The 19,210-nt window shown below is 31.7% G+C and overlaps 2 protein-coding genes across 2 annotated transcripts in view; one reads left to right on the forward strand and one right to left on the reverse strand.

Annotated features, from left to right (window-relative positions):
* The window catches only part of LOC123692956, a 114,362-nt gene that overhangs the window by 59,397 nt on the left and 35,755 nt on the right, over positions 1–19,210 (forward strand). The gene's annotated exons all lie outside the window — the stretch shown is intronic.
* LOC123692955 lies at positions 7,198–9,562 on the reverse strand. Its single transcript, XM_045637804.1, has 3 exons — positions 9,332–9,562; positions 8,181–8,759; positions 7,198–7,848 (listed from the first exon to the last, which is right to left on the reverse strand). Exons 2-3 carry the CDS (start codon positions 8,757–8,759, stop codon positions 7,645–7,647), a joined length of 783 nt encoding a protein of 260 aa, XP_045493760.1. The 5' UTR covers positions 9,332–9,562; the 3' UTR covers positions 7,198–7,644.

Consider the following 19,210-nt stretch of genomic DNA (forward strand, 5'->3'; position numbering starts at 1 on the left):
ATATCTGTACTCCGTATCCTGTTACTTTATCAATTAGGATTTAGATACCTAGATAATATTAGGGGTACTTTTTTATCATAGAATGTAATATCACAGTATTACAATATTATTTTGTAATACTGTGGTAATATGTTATCTAGCAAAACCTTGATGGTTTTATATAGTGTTAGTGTAACAAAATTTACTCTTACTAAAGCAATCCTAACCAAAGGTTTGGTGAAGAATGCTTATGAGTGATAATGCAAACTTTTTGTATGAGTTTATATTATATAGTTATCTCTTTCGTGTTTATGTGAAATATAGGATTAAATTATGCAAGTACATCAGCAACAAAATGTAAACATTATTGACGTAGATTAGGTACATTAAATTTTAAACATTGCCAAAACGCAGACTAGTAGGGCTGTCAGAGAGGTATAAATAAATTAGTTTATTGTCAGAGAGGAAGTTCGAGCTTCAATATCCCTTTGTTGGCGAGCAACACCGTGACATGATTTACTCTTCTGTGAAAAACTGTTTTGCCAAAAACTTTTAGTTCATTTTTGCGAATTCGACACTTAACAAAGTGTAAAACTGGCACAAGAGTGAAAAAAATATACGGATATATCGATGTAAATATTTTTTTTTTTATCATTTTCCTTTTAAACTGTGTCTCTCAATAAAATTGAAGTGTGTTCATCTAAAATCTAAAATAATACACGCGTTTTGTTACAAAATATTTAAAATACATATTAACCTATTTTTACAAAATAGATAAAATTAATAACAGGCAATAAGTCAGTGACCTTGTGAACAAGGTTTTTGTGATTTGCGAGGTACTGATAAGACGATGACATACCATGCTAAATTTTGTAAAAACACGAATATATTTGACTGATGTATTTCTACTTTATGTCTGGTCCGGCCAAATATGTACCGATACATGTTGTTAGAATTAATTTAGAGATACTAGGAGGCATAGATTTTATTTATTTAACAGTTTATTACACACACATAAGAAATAGAAATACAGAAAGAACATAAAATTAAATTTTATATTATGTACCTATGTCTCGGATCAATGTATAATAAAATGAAATAAAAGGTGTTATCATCGTCAGGATACTCACATCACTAGTACTATCTCCAGATGCTTTCACGAATATAGGCTTTGTAGATGACTTCAAAGTAGTAGTTGCTCACTCGAAGCTCACTGTAGGAGGAAGCTTTTTCCTAGACAAGATCATAATGTAGTAGAAACAAATGCTTTGGACTGGACCTCAAAAATAGAGGAGGTTTCTCAATTTGTACATGCTTTTAAATCTGTGATATGATGCGTCACTTCGTAACATAATCTCCAGTAAAAAATGACAAGGTACACCTCCATAAATGCGTGACGTTGATGTAAGCGGATACAAATACCACCCAAAAATAAGCGTCAATATGAGTAAAACTAACTGTTCTCCGAAGTTATTTGCCTTATTTACTGACAATTTGGGATTATAAAACAATATGAGAAATATTTCTCAATGCATGTTCTTCGAACTTTCAGTACAAGTAGCTTTTAAAAATATTACTACGGCACGCTTTGGCTAAGCTTTCGCCCTTACAATACAAGGCAAAATATTTTTTCTCATATTTGATAGCTTTGTTAAATTTTTCCGTAACTATATTTTTTGCTAATGATAAGCTTTACTGAAATATAAGGTCAATTGAATGTTTCATATAATTACAAAACCTGCAGATTTATATCAGTAAAGATTAAATCAAATTCAATGTGTTAATTATTATTGTCTTAAGAGTAGTTCCCATTCAATTGTAGCCTTGATATTATGTGTTATAATTGGACGGTTTGTCAATAGAATAGAATCTTTGCAAAGCTATAGTTGAACTTTTAAGTCTTCCTTTCGATTCGAAGGTTTGAATTATTGATTCGTATTGAATGAAATCGATGCTGGTAATCCTATTTAAATAAAGAATTATAATTGGGGCCTCTATTCCGTAAGTCAAAATTTATACCATCAGAAGTCGCGGCCTGAAAATCTGGCCTCTGTTTTCTATGAGTTCTGATGAATATGTATCAGTTAAAAAATGACAATGATAACCTAATAATGAAATAATGATAAATGAAATCTCGAAAATAATACAAATACTTACTTTTCCTACTCAATGGGATTTTTTTTAAAAAGAAATCAATGAATCAAATAATTTCTTAGAAAACAAAACATATTTCTACAACAATGTTTTTAACTGTCATTTCTAAGTATAGAGTAGCCGCTTTCTCGGTTTATGTGGGCCATAAAGGAGGGAGTTCAATACCCGGCAGTGTTAAATATATCCGTTTCATAGTACATGAAAGTCTATGCCACGGCCTATTTAAGTAAGGCGTTAGGCGTATAAACTACACATTGTATGATACAATATTAGAACACATTTGTAGGTACCGGTTCACTCTTCGCTTGAAGACCCCCATATTGTACTCGTTGGGAAAACAAAGGTCTTTCTGTGCGTCGCTAATGTGACAAAATTTATAATCCTACTACGTAATGAAACCCACAAAGAATACGTGTTGATTAGTATTATTGTCGCCTCCGAGGTATGTCGTAACTAGACATCGGATTATATGCACTAACAAAATGCCAAAATATGCATGCAAATATGCACTAAAAAAGGCCGAAATATGCACTAAAAACGACTGATATGCCTAAAATATGCACATATAAATAAAAAAAAACCTTTATTATTTTTATATATTTAAATCAAAGATTGTACAAAAACATTGAAATTTTCTTGAAATTGAGTATAGTTTTTGTGCCAATATACAATTAAGCATTTTTACCAAATTTTCGAGCGCAAATTTGTGACGTTTGTCACCCGCGAGCCCAATGTTGCCACCTTAGACCTTTCCGGGCTAAATCTAGCCCTTTTTTGGAATTCAACCCGTGTTTTACGTTTTTAGCCCCAAAAGGGTAATCTAGCCCTATTTTGAATGGCTCAAAATTTACTTAAAATGGAGTCCATTTTGTGATTTTTTGCCATTTTACCATGCCAAAATAGGGTTTGTTTACTTGCTGAGCGTTCTGATTGGCTATTAAAGGTTAGTCGACCAATCAAAACTCCCGCTACTTAACGATTTATGCACGAAATATGCACGATTGGGGAAAAAGGCTAAAATATGCACTAACGCCGTAATTAGAGAGTTTTATGCATTTGCATATGCAAATATGCAAATGCATATAATCCGATGTCTAGTCGTAACATTTGTTGAATTTGGCAATATATATTAACTTTATGCGAAGTGCGAAGAATCTAATACTTCGTGCTTATCAGATCGGATATCTTATGTACATAATAGTATAAAAATTTACTTTGATGTTTGTTTCTGATTATGACTGTAAACCGCAAGTTTAATAGTTTACACATTTGAATCAACAGGAAGTTAACAAGGTTGCAAAATTTAATAAATAGTAACTCCTAGTTTAATTATTGATGTTGTATGGTAAATGCATTGTAAAATATAGATACATATTTTATATTGTATTAAATAATATCATAAAAGCTAGTTATCTCTTCATAGTTATGAAAGCGATTTAGAAGACGATTTATTTTACTTCACATCCAATAAACGAAAGTGCATTAAAAGGGAAATAGCACTTACAAATGGAAAACTAGAACTCGGAAGTATAATAATACTTTGTGAATCGTGATAACAGAGCTGTGAATCACATATTAAAGTGCAAAAACTTATCAGTAATTACTCATGTAAAAGTAAACAAAAGGACCCTGTATAAATATAGTTTATCTATCGCTAAATATATTTATTTCTTTTATATAATATGATGTAACATGTTTATGCTTTGCATTATATTGAGTCATTGACTGCAGTAATATTGGCAGTAATGTTTTTTTGGGACTTTGTAGTATCAATACTTTTGCTAATAGCTCAACTATTAATTTATCTACAGCGAAAACATAAGCTCGCAGAGCTCGTACATATTCATTGAATATATACTTATGGTTCAATTATATGTAATATACATTCAGATGAAGCATTATTTGCCACTTACCAGACTGACAGGCATTGCATATGTATAAAGGGAGTCCTTTGCGCTCATTGGTGATGACACACAATTGTAGTTAATGCGGAAGGATATATTAAAATGATTTCATCAGTAACGTAAAATTGTAAACATGTATCGAGAAATTCCGTAACGAAAAAACCTCACGACGGGCTCGGAGGCACACCTCCGTCCTCCTTCAAGCCACAGCTTGAAGGCATGCTATGCAATAGCTTTACCGCGGCAGTCCCCGAGTGCCACACGTCTTTTTTTTAAAACAGCTTCACCGTGAAACGAGAAAGTCGCCATTTTGTACAATAACAAATGAATATAGCTGCAAAAACACAGTGCAAAAAGCTAAAAAATACGCTTTATTGCTGAACTCCTGAAATTATTTTATTGACATCGATCCCTGATAAGGGTACAACACGGTTTGAAATAAATGTCTCTTCTTTTAGGATCAAAATCCAGGCTTATGGAGTCCGTTACATGCAAACATTCATGTGAATCCTGTGAAGCTAATAAAAAAAGTGTATTAATAATAGATTTACTTATTTTTCTTACGAGAACTGTTTGACAGACGAAACATTTAAAAACCAATGAATATAATATATTGACGCATATGTTTCGCTATTTGTTAGTCATATCTTAAAAGCTCTGCGATTTTTGCGTTTTCTTCGAAGCGGGCTCGACATACATTCCCGCGAGATATAAAACAACCACTGAGACTAAATCCGTCGTATGGGACTTCGAGAAAATCTTACATTTCTTTTTCTGTTCAGACGAGATATCTTACAAACTGGATTTTAGAATGTAATGATTTTCGCAATCTCAATGGCGGGATTATCTTATTATATATTAATTATAATCGTAAATGGCAATGTACACTTTATGTACAATGTATATAGCAGATATTTGACAACAATACGAACAATAGACGCCGAAAAGAACAATAGATGCGGAAACAGTAGATAGTCTTTAGATTTTTTATTTGTTTGTCTATGTGGCAAAAATCGTTGTTGAATGTGACTTTAATCCACTGTATTAAAATTCAAAAAATATTTCAAGTATCATCCCAATGTGTTCCGTTCCATTAAAGCTGAATCATGTAATATGAAGTCATAATGGGCTCGTTCCAATATACTATACATTATATTACATACAGAATCACTTCGAATAAAACTAAGTACAAACCAATATTTAGGCTCGATGTTCTCCGTTACATCTATGATGTCACCTCATAGAATCTTTTTGGTTGTTTTTAACCGCCTATTTGAGTAGCAGTTGAAAGAACCTAGTAACTTGGCTAACCTTAGATGGGGCCAAGGTGATAGCATAGGTATTCTTGTTATCACGTTAAATAATTATTTATTAACAGATTAGTAGTGACTAAAGACTGGGTGTAATCTTGTTTACCAATTCATTCATATCGCACTTTTTCATCAGAAATCATTTTATGGCGTGGCGAAACTTTTCCATTAGTTGATTTTGTAACTAAATAGTGCGTTCTTGTTGTCATTTTTGCCCGAAAGAAATCACTTCTTTCAAACCACTTGTTAATTATTTAAGAATGCTGATAGCTGTAACGTAGAAAACTAAAACAAGTGAGCGAATTAGTTAAATTGTTTTTGTTTTAATCCATAACTGCAACCCACGTCTTTTACCAAGTATATGGAGGTTGGATGATGTCATTTCTGAGGTACATGTCATTCAACTGTTTGTTCAGAAGTTCTTCGGAAAAAAAATGAATTAAATTCAGAAGAATATACAACAAATACACTTTTTTACAAATCAATATTAAAAAATTTCCTCAAATTACAGCAATGTATCTAGAATCTGTTGAAAATATAGATCATTTTTTTAGTGTTACAAAACTTTGGGTGTCTTTGCCTAGAGATCTAAGATGACGAAGATGCTTTACGGGGTTAAATGACCCTTTAAATAAACTTTTTTGAACGTCATACAGCGCATTCATATAAATACTTATTCTAAACTAAGTTAGTCGCCTTGAAAATGTTTTTTCGTCTTTCTTTAATCCTAAACCTAAGGTACCTAGGCTAAAAGATAGCGTTTAAAAAAGCATTTAAAATATATAAGCAAAACACAATCATTTAGAATTTATTTAGATATATCGGGAAACTACTTTGAAATGTTAAACTCATTATGGTTACCTTGTAGATTACTCAATCGTTTAATTTGAAGGATGTTTCGCACGTCATTAACTATTATTAGTGTAATTTATATTGATTATGTAGTATATATTGAATTATATGTTTAGATTTACAACATTAAATGATGGTGTCAACATAAACAAGCCATGAGAGGGCAAATGAAAAACATATTTCTTTATAAATTTTATTTAGACTAGGAACATAGCTGCACATATAAATCTAGGTACAAAATAGTACTTAAAATAACATAAATGCTATAGGTATTAATTTCATACCTAACGTACTTGTTGTTATAATGCGTAGAAAATTATTTTTATTGAATAAATTTCTGATTAGCTATGTCCACACTATGCACTTTCATCTTCAACTTTCGTCTTCATCTTTCTATTCAACTTTCGTTTATCGCTTTCAATATTGAATTCAATATTGAATGCGTTAACGAACGCAACGCCAATATAGTCATTTACCTAGTTCATTCGTAGTTTATCAGCTTGTGGAAACATGTGCGACGACAACATTTTACTTAGTGGAATATGTGCTGCTTACTTGGTCATAAGAAATTCCAGAAAAAAAAGAACCAAGCGAAAGTTTTGGATACGAGGCTATTACAATAATCGAAGTAATGTGATTATGAGAGAACTACGAGAAGATAAATATATTCTTTTTAAAAATTTTACACATAATATGTCTGAAAAAAAATTCGATAGACTTTTGAAATTGGTTACACCATCTTGTTGTTGAACGCTTTGTGGCACAGAAATCCACCAGACGCGGGAAACGTCTTTCGCAGCGCGCGCTGTGCTTTCAACTGTCAAAAACGCATGCGTCAAGGACATGCGTTGCGTGCGCTGTTGACTGCGCTGTGACGCATGCCCTTGTTGAACAAAAAAAGGCACAGTGTGGACATAGCTATTGATTTTCTGATGTGGTGAATTTTGCCTATTAATTTGAAAATACACTGGGAAAACACGTATAACAATATTTTACGCTTGATTATTTTAATCATTTCTTATCTCTATTGTCCTGAATGCTAGAATGTATAAAAAATAAATTATTCGTCCTAAAATTAACGATTATTTCATTAATATCTATAAAATAAAATGCTACAAAAATAGAAAGCAGATAAATTACGTTATGGCAATAATTGTTCGAAAATTGAGAAGAATCTCAATTACCTAATACAAAGGTATTGCGAGCAATTGATGCAATTCTTTCTATGCTCTGCTATGTTAATCGCCACTTGAATACAGTCCATGTGAAGTTTCTCATAGCGATAGATAACAAAAGGCTCGGCTTGGTGGTTTAAGTACTCGATGACTTTACCCTATTACAATTCGCGCCTTGAAACACACTTTATTGTACTCTTCTCGTATTTAATTACATCCTATCTAAATTAAGAGAATACTGATGAATGACTACAATACATACCCTTAAAACTAGTTCATGGGAGAATATGCTTCAGCGAATTCTGCTATAACGCGTTTTATCACCTCTGGCCTACAAGCCTGTCCGGATCGATATGTCCTTTGACAACCATATTTAGTAAAGCACTTTTGCTGTTGCTCTAACTTGCAGCAAAACAGTACAGCAGCTTGGCACATTCCAGGCATCTTGACTGATGCTCGAGTTGTGGTTTCCATCTGTAAAGATCATAGAGTTTTAAATATTAAAAATTATATTAAAGTTATGTGGTAATTTGCTGATGAGGGAACAAACATGACATAGACAGCTGCTATAATAAAATGAAAGATTATAATATATTTTAAAATATATTAAAATGCGTGACACTTCCTCGTACACATTTTGAAATGGAATTACAGTATTTAAAAGAACTGATGTCAACTGACCCAGAAGGTTAGGTGTTCGTTTGCCAAGTGAAAAAAAAAATACAACATACAAGTATTTATACTATTTGATATAATATAGGTTTTGTAGTTCAGACGGGAGCGTTGGTTGTTATTGTTAAACTTACCCCAGCTTGACTGCTGCCATGTTCCAAAGGCGGTAGACTTTGTGAGGGTCGATTCGAACCAATAGGCTTTAAAACAATTGGCCGAGTGCCATCGTCATCAGAATCGAAACCCTCTTCCGGTGTCTCATCTAGTACGGGGCCCCAATTTTGATTTTCGTCTTCCATTTCAGGAAGCCTATCCGGCAATGTTATATTCGGTTGGCTCGGTTTGCAGTTACAAGGACTGTACTGTGGCACTGAATATATGACTGGGTACGGTATGTAGATAGGCGGAGGTGGAGGGCGTTTGACATAAGCAGACAGTTCCTCTAATTGTCTAAATATTTGGGCAAGCACATCATCTTGGCGCCTGTCGTAATCTCTTCTAACATCGAATGAATAAGGGTTCCAATAATCATATTGCGATTGTCTTGAACGTCGTTTGTGTCGCATTTGACCATTTGCATGATCTCTAATATGTTTCAGAAGTGTGTTTTCTTCAGAGTCGTCGTTTGTCGCATCGGTTTCGGATTCATGAACATTCCGAGCTTCGATACTTAATATACAAATTACTCCAATAAGTAACAGTAACTGCTTCATCTATAACAAAACAAAATAGTTTTTGTATTTTATCTTTACATCCATATTCCATACCTTTCTTTTTCTTTATTTCAGTGGTATTTGAAATACCTATACCGTTCTTATATTTTGTCATTAACGAGAATGGAGAAAAACTTTTGCCAAACCGTTACTTATACTACCGGTTGAAAAGCAAATACGATGGTATGCAAAAATTTACCTTGCTTCTATAATATCAAGGTTGTTTATAGAGAAAATATACTATTGCAAAAGGATAACCGCAACAACAAAACGGAAAAGTAAACAGGTAGGTACGACAGTTGCGTCTTTTTTATTTTACTTTTAAGTTTTTACTGTATTCTAATTAACATTTCGTCCTAGTTTCAAATTGATATAAAATTAAAAAATAATAATAGATAGTTTAAATTGAAGTTTTTTTTTACTCAGATAATTTTTATACATGAGTGACAAATTTTTATCGAGAAGAAGCTTACAATAAAAAAAAAAAACATTCATGGCTCATTTGATTTCAAAATTCAAATGTTTTTACGATTTAGACATATTATAAATCCATAAATAACTTGCAGACATACCTTGAACGTTAAATGTTAATCAAGCAGGAAGAATTCACGATAAAATGGCGCTTCTCCTATGTATTTATCCTATAATCAAGTAATAGATAATCACTGGTATTCCTTTTACTTAAGGTAAATGTTTTTAATTGATAATCACACACACAATCGCGCTTTGTTTTTATCACAAACTCACATACGTGCGCACTTCATGACATTTTGAGAAAGACTGATCGGAATTATCAACACTGCCAATAGTACTGCGCCCGCGCATATTAAATACTATTTACCTATTTGTATACACATGATGATATATTAGGTACGTATTATATAAGACGCACCCACTTCTAATTGTCTTGTAATTATTTGTGATAAATAGTTAATTGGGGGTTTTTAGGTTTTTCTTTTACTAAGTGATACTTGCGTGTTTCTATATAGGTATACAGTACCCTTTATAATGTATGTCAATAAACGACTTATCAGCAATTGTTCTATTTATACAATATACAATCAATTGAATATTTTCCACTGTAATATTTTAATCCAGCACTTGACCCTTTTGTATTATCAATTTTGAATCAGTAATATCGATTTATATTTTACATCTGAATACGTGAGTTGGGTTTTAAAAAATCACTACTAATACATTGGTTTAATGAACGTATTTTAAAAAAGCCAATTCACCTTGAAATCATTTTAAGTCGTTTAGCCTGTTTCATTTAATTATGCATAATAATTATTGTTAAAGAAAGAATGCTATTAGCTCCTGCTTCCTATTGATTCTGGGTGTATAAAAGACTAGATTTCCGCCGGCGGCTTCGCCCGCGTTTGCACAGGAAAACCCGCATAGATCCCGTTCCCGTGGGATTTCCGGGATAAAAACTATCCTATGTGTTAATCCAAGTTACTCTCTATATGCGTGCTAAATTTTGAAAGAAAGAAAGAAAGAAAGAAAAGAAATTTATTGCCAAAAAAAAACACAGCCAAACACATTATAGAATTTATCTTACAATTAGGCAAACGGATACAGCCTCAGCAAAATGCTGCACAAAAGCAGCGCTGATTTTCAGGCTGTACCGGCGATTGCGGTTCGCCGGTTATAAATAATTTCATTGTAATCGGTTCAGTAGTTTTTACGTGAAAGAGTAACAAACATCCATACATCCATACATCCATACTTACAAACTTTCGCCTTTATAATAATATATTAAGATATTAAGATTAAACAATGTTTGAGTTTCAATATTAAATACTTTTCTGATCTTTTTTATTTCAGAGAAGGGGCCAAATATATGATCACTCAATGGTGTATTTAAATTTCCATGTAAAAATAATAAAATAACATCAGATTTGTTATAAAGTTTTAATAACATTCTCAATTGCTTTATTCTTTGATCTGAAAAGCAACAATCTGAATTTAAGAAGGTTCGTTGCAGGTCTGCCCGTAATAAAATATAATATCCTACGTCTATCAGTCTAATGCATATAATATTATAATATATTATGTGGTACAAGGTTTCCGCTCGCGACTTCGCCCGCGCAGTCAAAGAAAAACCCGCATAGTTCCCGTTCCCGTGGGATTTCCGGGATTGCGTCATTTTCCCGGGATAAAAAGTAGCCTATGTCCTTTCTCGGGTATCAAAATATTATATCCATACCAAATTTCATGAAAATTGGTTCTGTAGTTTAGGAGTGATTGAGTAACAGACAGACAGACAGAGTTACTTTCGCGTTTATAATATTTGTATGGATAGAATAAGATTTTATTGGCCATATTCAAGATCTTTCGATACGCTCTTTGAGGCGTTCATTAGATTTAGAGAAGAAAGGCTGTTTCATATAGACTGACAGTCTCATACGTGATAAGGGTCTAGTTTTTCATAGACGTATAAAAACCTAATTTTATTTTCCTTTATATTTTCGTTGCGTTCATTTCATATCAGTCTGAAAAATTATTGCTTTCAAAAATATCTCCATTGAACCCGCTTATGCCATCAATCATAAATCTAAATGTAGAAAAATATTTGGAACGGTTAAACTGAAATACATTCAGTTTAACCGACTTTTTTAAATAGATATATTATTTTCTGGTAATTATTATCTGATTATAGGGAAGAGGTATTCCTCTTCCCCTTGCCTTGGGAATTTTAACACAACATGACATAAATATTACAAAAATGTGATCGTTAAACTATTAACAACATTCTTGACATACAAATTATTACATGCTTAAATAATTATGTAGGTGTAGTACGTAGTTACGTACTTAATTATAATAATATATCTACGTGATTCCTTTAAAACCAAAGATTATAAAGTTTATCAGAACATACTGAAGTTAGTCATTTCACGATAATATCAAAATTTATTTCCGCATTACTAATTACTAATAAAACTAATTTAAATTCACGTCATTTCCTCTATTATGACGAATTGTTAATAAACTATACAAAATGATAGTTTTGTTTGACAATTCCGTTCAATTAACAACAACGTGACATTATCATTAAATGGTGAATTAGCTGCATTTCATGACCTTTGGGCAGATTAAACCGATTTAATATACATTGAAAGTCGGAACAGTTAGTTTAGGTTTTTTTTACATCCATTATTTCTTTCAAGGGGCCGTTACAAAACTTCGTCACGCTGAATTTTACATTTGGGCCCCTCTCACACCATTACCATATTAATAGTCATAAATATAATAGTTCTCCAAATTCTAATTTATTGTTATGCCAAAGTACACATCATTCCCTCAATGCTGAAGTTGGCTGGAAGTCTAACGTTACTGAAAATAGTCTTTGCAATTTATAAAACTTCGAAAATCCTTCATCATAACAAAAGGATGTGAAGTAAAATATATACAAAAACTAACGGAAACTTGAAATGTGCCATTATTGTAAATGTACAAACACTAACTCAATCGTAAAAATACAGCTAGACCAATAATATTCTTGTGGCTAAATCTTAGTTTTCCACTTATTTAGATACCTTGCTTTAAAAAATTATTGCTTGAAAAACCAGATCATTGTGTTTCCTTCTTTCGTAATTTTTGTAGAGACATATTTTGATAGACATGACCCATGGGTCATGTTTTTTTTTTTATTTTCTTCTTTAGATTTCATGAAATCTAAAGCAAAAACTCCTCACCCGAACAACGCCGAGGGTTGAACCAGGACTAAAATTATCATAAAATACAGCCAATGTTAACCAAAAGTAATGTAGCTTCAAATCAGTTAACGAATTTTCGAAATCGGCGATGGGCAAAATACGTATAATAGAAATTTAAATCTTTAAAAAATCCCATATGGGTGGTTAAAACAAAAAGTCCTATCCCAGGATAAATACAGTTGGAACGCTAATCGCATTATCTTTTTCATTTAAAAAACCCCTATAAACAAAATATTCGCATGGAAATTAAACGTAACATTGGGGTAAATATGTACAAAAATCATTGTATTTGATAACAACAATGTGTTTAGCGCATACATAAAGAAGGGTCAAGATAAAGCTGGGTTAATAGCGACTCCGGGCTCGTAAAACAATAGACCTTAATAAAAAGCACTGCATTAGTACAGCGGATATTTGACTCGGAAAACTCTGTCACTTCCCTTTATTTCTGCGACAACGCAAAGATAGGGAATTATTAGTATTATTGCTTCTGAGAATAAAATTATCATATATTTAAATTTAAGATTTGATGCAATATACATTAGAAGAAACGACTTAATGGTAGGTATTGTTTTTAGAATGGGATATCTTTATGCGTACAAAATTTCTTGCCTATGCTTGCATAAGACGGATAAAATTTCAATAAAAGCGACCGCGTGCTCATTCTGTTTATAATCTCAGGAAAAATTTTGTAGTATTAAAGTACATCTAGTTTTATATTTGTCATACTATTTTTTAATTTTCACTTCCATTTTTTTTTAAGTTAAGTCATTTCGTGTTACATGTTTATTTATGTATTCAGTATTTAATAGCCCTTCCCGAAATACGTGGGAAAGTTCGCAATTCGTATTCGTATTTTTTATAGACCGTATTATGCTAAAGGCTGTTCAGAAAATGGAGCCTTAAGTGACGCAGCTTTAAATGACGACATCATTTTAATAAGGACTACATTATGCCGTCACCACAGCGTTAGTAGAATTGAAGACGTAATCAAATTATTATACTTAAGAGTAGATCTTATCTACCTTTTCATGTTATTATGTACTTTATAGATGTATGGATAAAAGTTCAATAAATTCTATTACGAATTTCCCGGCCGACTTTATTCAAAACTATTATTATTCATGGTAAGAATACAAAAGAAATGATGTGTGAAGTGTGTGTTCCACATCTATTTATTTATATCTATTATATTCAGCAGATTCAATACAATGGATTCAATTAAATATGTCTGCTTGATATACAATACTTACGAGTCCTAAAGGCAACATGCGTGCAAACTGCAAATGATTCCAAATTGATTTTATTTCAGACATTGATTAATTACCACTTTCTCAAGGTTTCCAGGTCGATTTGCTTGATTTTTTTTCATTCGACTGCAACAAAAGGAGGGTTGTATTTTTTTTCGATTATTTTTGACACGCTCGACTCATATTGCATGATATTTTTATTACTTGATGGTTTTGTCTTGATTGCAAGTTTCATTGGGGTATTAATTATCATTATATGTATACATTTTTTAAGCCTTTTTGTATAATTATTTGCTTGTTGTAAACTTTATAAAGAGCACTAGCAATATGACTGACTATGACTGAATATGTGACTATATATGTATAAAGTAATAAAAATCAATTTAATCTTTATTCACCATGGATAATATATATATATATAAACAACAAAGCATAATAGGCTATAATATATGTACCTATTGGTGAATTAGGATACTTATGTAATTATTTACCATTATCTTTCACATTCTCATATTATGAAAAAACGATTTTGATTTCCTTAACGTAACATATTTATTATAACACATATATAACAAAGTCTTGCTAATGCGGTCATATTTCATGTAGCCCTGGGGAGAATCATTACAGTCAAGATTTATGAAGTGTACTGTGTTGCTATCGGAATGCGAGCTCTTACGCTTTTGCAAATGTTTACATTTCATTAATCAAAATAACTAACCGCGTGTTATTATTAGTATGGAAATGGATTTTATAAACGTAGGCACAAGGTATAAATTTAATTGAGTGGATTAAAATTGTATTGAAAGTTAACTGATAGACGTAATACAAACATTTCTAGGAAGGCTCTTGAGTTTACCCAGATTTTAAGAAATAAGTTAGTGACGCCAGTTCATAGCTGAACGTTTTTATAATAATTTAATCCATATTAAATTAGCTGGCCCGCTGATGCTATCCTGACATCGCTCAATTTATACTAAGTTAATTTCTTGATATGTTTACGTTGCCAATTTTGTCAATTTTCCTTTTCCTGACAATAATAAGCACAACAAAAAGTAAGTACCGAAATTGGTTTCCCTTGTTCACACATGATGCCGTGACCTAAGGAAATATGGCACATTTTTTTATAAATAGGGTTATGTCGGCCATTAGAACTTAGAACCTTTTTGCAATACATACCTTTAATTAACATTAGTTATATATAATTTTATGTTCTACGGTTATTTTGATCTGTAGTAACTTTATGATAAAATTTACAGTTTGGGTAAAATTTGAAATACATTTTTTACTTTGACGTCGTGTACATTTTTTCCCAAGCTCTGACATTATGGGTTTTAATTTTTTATTTTTAACTACGTTTTGAACAATTTTACTAATTTTCAGCTAGAGTGGTTGGATTTTAACCAGCTCATATAGTCAGATAGCCCAGAATGACCAAACTACTACATTATTGCGAAATTTATTATTAAATAAGATATTGATAGATAAATCTTATAAAAAATTGCTATAACGAAACATCGCTCGAGCCGGAGTATCTATTTATTCCCTTTGAAATAAAAATATAAACATGAGTCATGCATGACAAAACGCAAAGATTTGATGGTCTAAATTGGGCACCTACCCTGAATGTAATGGTATCTAAGATATAATCATCTCTAATAATATATAAAACTGAAGAGTTTGTTTGCTTCAAGGGGCGAATCTTCAGAACTACGGGTCCGATTTGAAAATTCTTCCAGCATTTGATAGACCGTATATCGATGTTGTATAAAACGCAAAAAAAAAAAAAACGTTAAACGTTGTTTCATTATGCTAAGATCAAAAGGAGTGGAGAAATGCTGATAAAACAAATTACTTATTTCTTCTTATTCTTAATTTTGACCCGTTTTTGTCGTAATCAATTACAATACCATAGCTTCTTGATATTAAGAAGATACATTTCAATTGTGCTGAATAATCGCATATTTTGAATATCAAATAATTTACAGAAATAATAGTATATCAGTAGAATTTACAATATAATTCCACCTATATGTGTTCTTGCCTGAGTGCGCTTCAATAAACTTAATTATCGGTGAGCGGTCGCAATTACAGCGCCGTTGTTTCTTTTAATGAAAAACCTTTTCGAATTTATTCAATCCGGAATTAAATTATCATACGTAGACAAATATTTTTTATCATCCCTTACATTTTTAAATAAAATAAGCAAATTTGGTATTTATACTTCATTGTACACCTGGAGTTAAGTAACTTATTATTTTTCCTTATAAAGTTAAAATTAGGGAAAAGGTACGTAGTGCGATATTTATCTGTTATTTAGATACATTTAATTTGGAAAGAGAAACGCCTTGTCGTTTTTATACAAAAATAAGATAATCGCGCCGTGGTATGGTTGTGTGTTGCTGTCCATTAGTCTTTCATTACAAAAAAGCAATAATTCAAAAACCGAAATCGGAATGAAGCATATTTCAGGTATAACGTTAGATTTTCCATACAAACAAGGCAGTGAACAAACGACTTTTAGAACCATTTAACAGCGACCTTACACATCGAACAAACAAATCACAGAATCTGCGTCTAAGTGGTTTGCGTTGTCACATGAAGTCATGCGGGTAGTCTAGAGGTCATACTTCGGTTTCGCAACGAATATATTATATAAATAAATATGAACCAGATCTTAGGTTCGATCCCTGGTTGAGACGAAAAAATTATTTCTCGGTCTGGACAAAGAAGGCTGATCACCCACTTCCTGGTCATTAAGAAAATCGATCAGTGAAACAGATGTATGAGGGGGTATGATATGATATGCCTTTTGGGGTATGATATGCCTCATTACTCATACCCCACTAGGTGACACGAGACTTAAGTCTAAGATCTCAGTGTTGTTTCCAGAATCATAGGAGTTATATTTTGAAGGAATCTATATTATCTGTTCTGTAGTTCAGAGAAGCTTCTCTCAATAATATGGTGAGAGATGCCCTGTTTACTAATCTATTCAAATCAGGAACACTACTATAATTGATTTTGATATCCGTTGTAAAACCGATAATGCCATACAATACAACTGAAACATTAATTATATTTTTTATGAATACTTTAGTGCAATCAGCACAAATTCGCTTAAGCATTTATTGTAATGACAATGAATATAATTCTATGTGACATTTGCATGGCCTTTTCGTGTTATTGCGAAGTCATTTGAGGTATTCATTAGATTAGATCATAACAATTGTTGTTGTGCATATGACTTTATCAATTTATTTAATAATTGAAAAGGTTTGTCAGTCATATCAAATTGCTGAGTCAAAGTTTACTAATTACATATTAAAATACAAAAATGATACACAATCAAATTACAAGTAAAATCGCAGTCGCACGTTTAGTTCAATTCGCTTTGACCAAACTAAACTCCTAATTGTCATGTTTTTGTATAAACATCTACAATATTGTTTAATGTATTGTATTCAATTCAGGATATCTGCATACTAACAATACAAATTCCATTATTAATGTTCCGATATTATCAATAATATTCGTTTCGTGACCATAAACTGAATCTGGTATGTCATCACGTTAACTGGAAGCAGGAATTCTGTAAATTACAATAGGAGCGTAAAATCGTGATCAGCATGCTCTTTACATTTTTTTAAACATTATAATTTTACCTTGATTACCTTAAAGTGAGACTTAACGTTTCGCAGTTTTCGTGGAGCTCACTTTGAGATTTCAAAATATTTCTTAATGATAATGTATCCGGGTACTTATATTATTATGTAACATGATATTTCATTCTAAGATGCTATTTGATAATTTTTTGATTTCGTATAATTATGTACATTTTTCCCGAGTGATATTACTAATTACGTGGTAACATAACATTTCTTTTGTTATGTCATTGTTAATTTCTCGCTATTCTGTTATAAATATTAAACACTTGTGAATTAACATGACAATAAATTTTGTTTACTCTAACTTGACTGTTGAAACAGTAGCACAGTATTTTTTAGTTTCAGTTTTAAATTTATTTCATCGTTTACATCTCGATACTTATGTATTATAATATAAGGAACTGTAAACAAGACGATATTCGACCTCGAAATTTCAAACAATGGTCACAAAAAAGATAGCCTAAGTTTACTTCGACTAAGTTCAGTAACCTTACCAATACCACACTATTGTTTGTCGACAACCGTCGCCAAAATAGAAAATGCCCTCAGCATGAGCACTTACACGAGTTCTAAACATATATTAGTTGTTAATTATATTCCTCTTTAAAGATTAGGGCGAGACGTTCGCATTTTATAACACGCTTTCGGCTTTTAAGAGCTTCATCTGTATGTACTTCGACTCCTTGTGACTCGATTTTGACCCGCTTTGAACGAATAGATTTACTTCAAATTTTGTACACATATCAAGGATCATTTAATAAATTCAAATTGTAATTTATTTGATAAAAGAAAAAAAAATCTATCACGAGGTAGGTCCAACCCGCGTCTTTCGCCAATCCTGGACGGATTTATCTTAAAAAAATATTTATAAAGCACTTGAATGCCATAAAACCAAAAGATCAAATTCGAATGGTTTTTTTTTTCAACTATATTTAAGTAGTATAGTTTTATGGCATGTTTATTGTTAAGTACAGCACTATCTAATATCTATATTATAGCTCATCAGACACTGTTCAAAGCATTGAGCAATTTCTGAAATATAACGTGGCTGAAAGCAAAGATAAAAAGGAAAACCTAGTTATGTTTAAGCAATCTGGAAGATTGTCTGAATGGAGAGACTCAATGCTTTTTCATTTATCGGTAAAAAGACTTAACCACTCTGTTCAATTGTTTCAATAACAAATGTTACGTAATCCATTTTATTCATGGTGTATTGAAAAAGAAAATTTTCTACAGATCACAATTTATTTAACACTAAAATCGATTATTTACTGAATTGATATTTATTACATTGAAATATTTCATTTCATTATTTTCATGCTTGAATTTTTGCTACCTTTGATTCCATGCTTGAATTCATGCTTCCTTTAATGCCTAGCTATTTTTCGTAGTCGGATGTGTTTCAGCGTTTAGATTTTTTTTTTTTTTGGTATTGAACAAACATCTTCCTTAGCGATGTCTAACAATATTGAATTACGTTTTTTTGATCTATGTTAAAAATGTTTTTGTTTTTGTATCACATGTTTTGTCACTTTTAAATGAGTAAAATTGTACTTTAGAGACAATGAACCTTGTCAGTGATTCTATCCAAAATGAACTAAGATAGGTAACTATATTGGCTGTAACTAGTCTGTAGCATAACCGTAGCACCCGTCAGCAATATTTTTGCAACAAAGAAATTTATTGTGCGCCTTTTATTTATGGTCTTCTGATTAAATCTGATAGAACGCACTAGAACCTGAATCTATAAACCTAGACTTCTCCACATTATGTAAATCGGTACCTTAATTCACAAAAATATACAGAAGTATTGA

The sequence above is a fragment of the Colias croceus genome, chromosome 7 (assembly GCF_905220415.1).
Source record: "Colias croceus chromosome 7, ilColCroc2.1".
Classification (NCBI taxonomy): Eukaryota; Metazoa; Arthropoda; class Insecta; order Lepidoptera; family Pieridae; genus Colias; species Colias croceus.

Bases quoted from the DNA above. Each gene is read 5' to 3' on its own strand.
- LOC123692955 (XM_045637804.1), bottom strand. From the start codon at position 8,759: ATGAAGCAGTTACTGTTACTTATTGGAGTAATTTGTATATTAAGTATC. The intron at 7,849-8,180 runs GTAAGTTTAACA...TGATCTTTACAG, and splicing joins ATGGCAGCAGTCAAGCTGGG to ATGGAAACCACAACTCGAGC.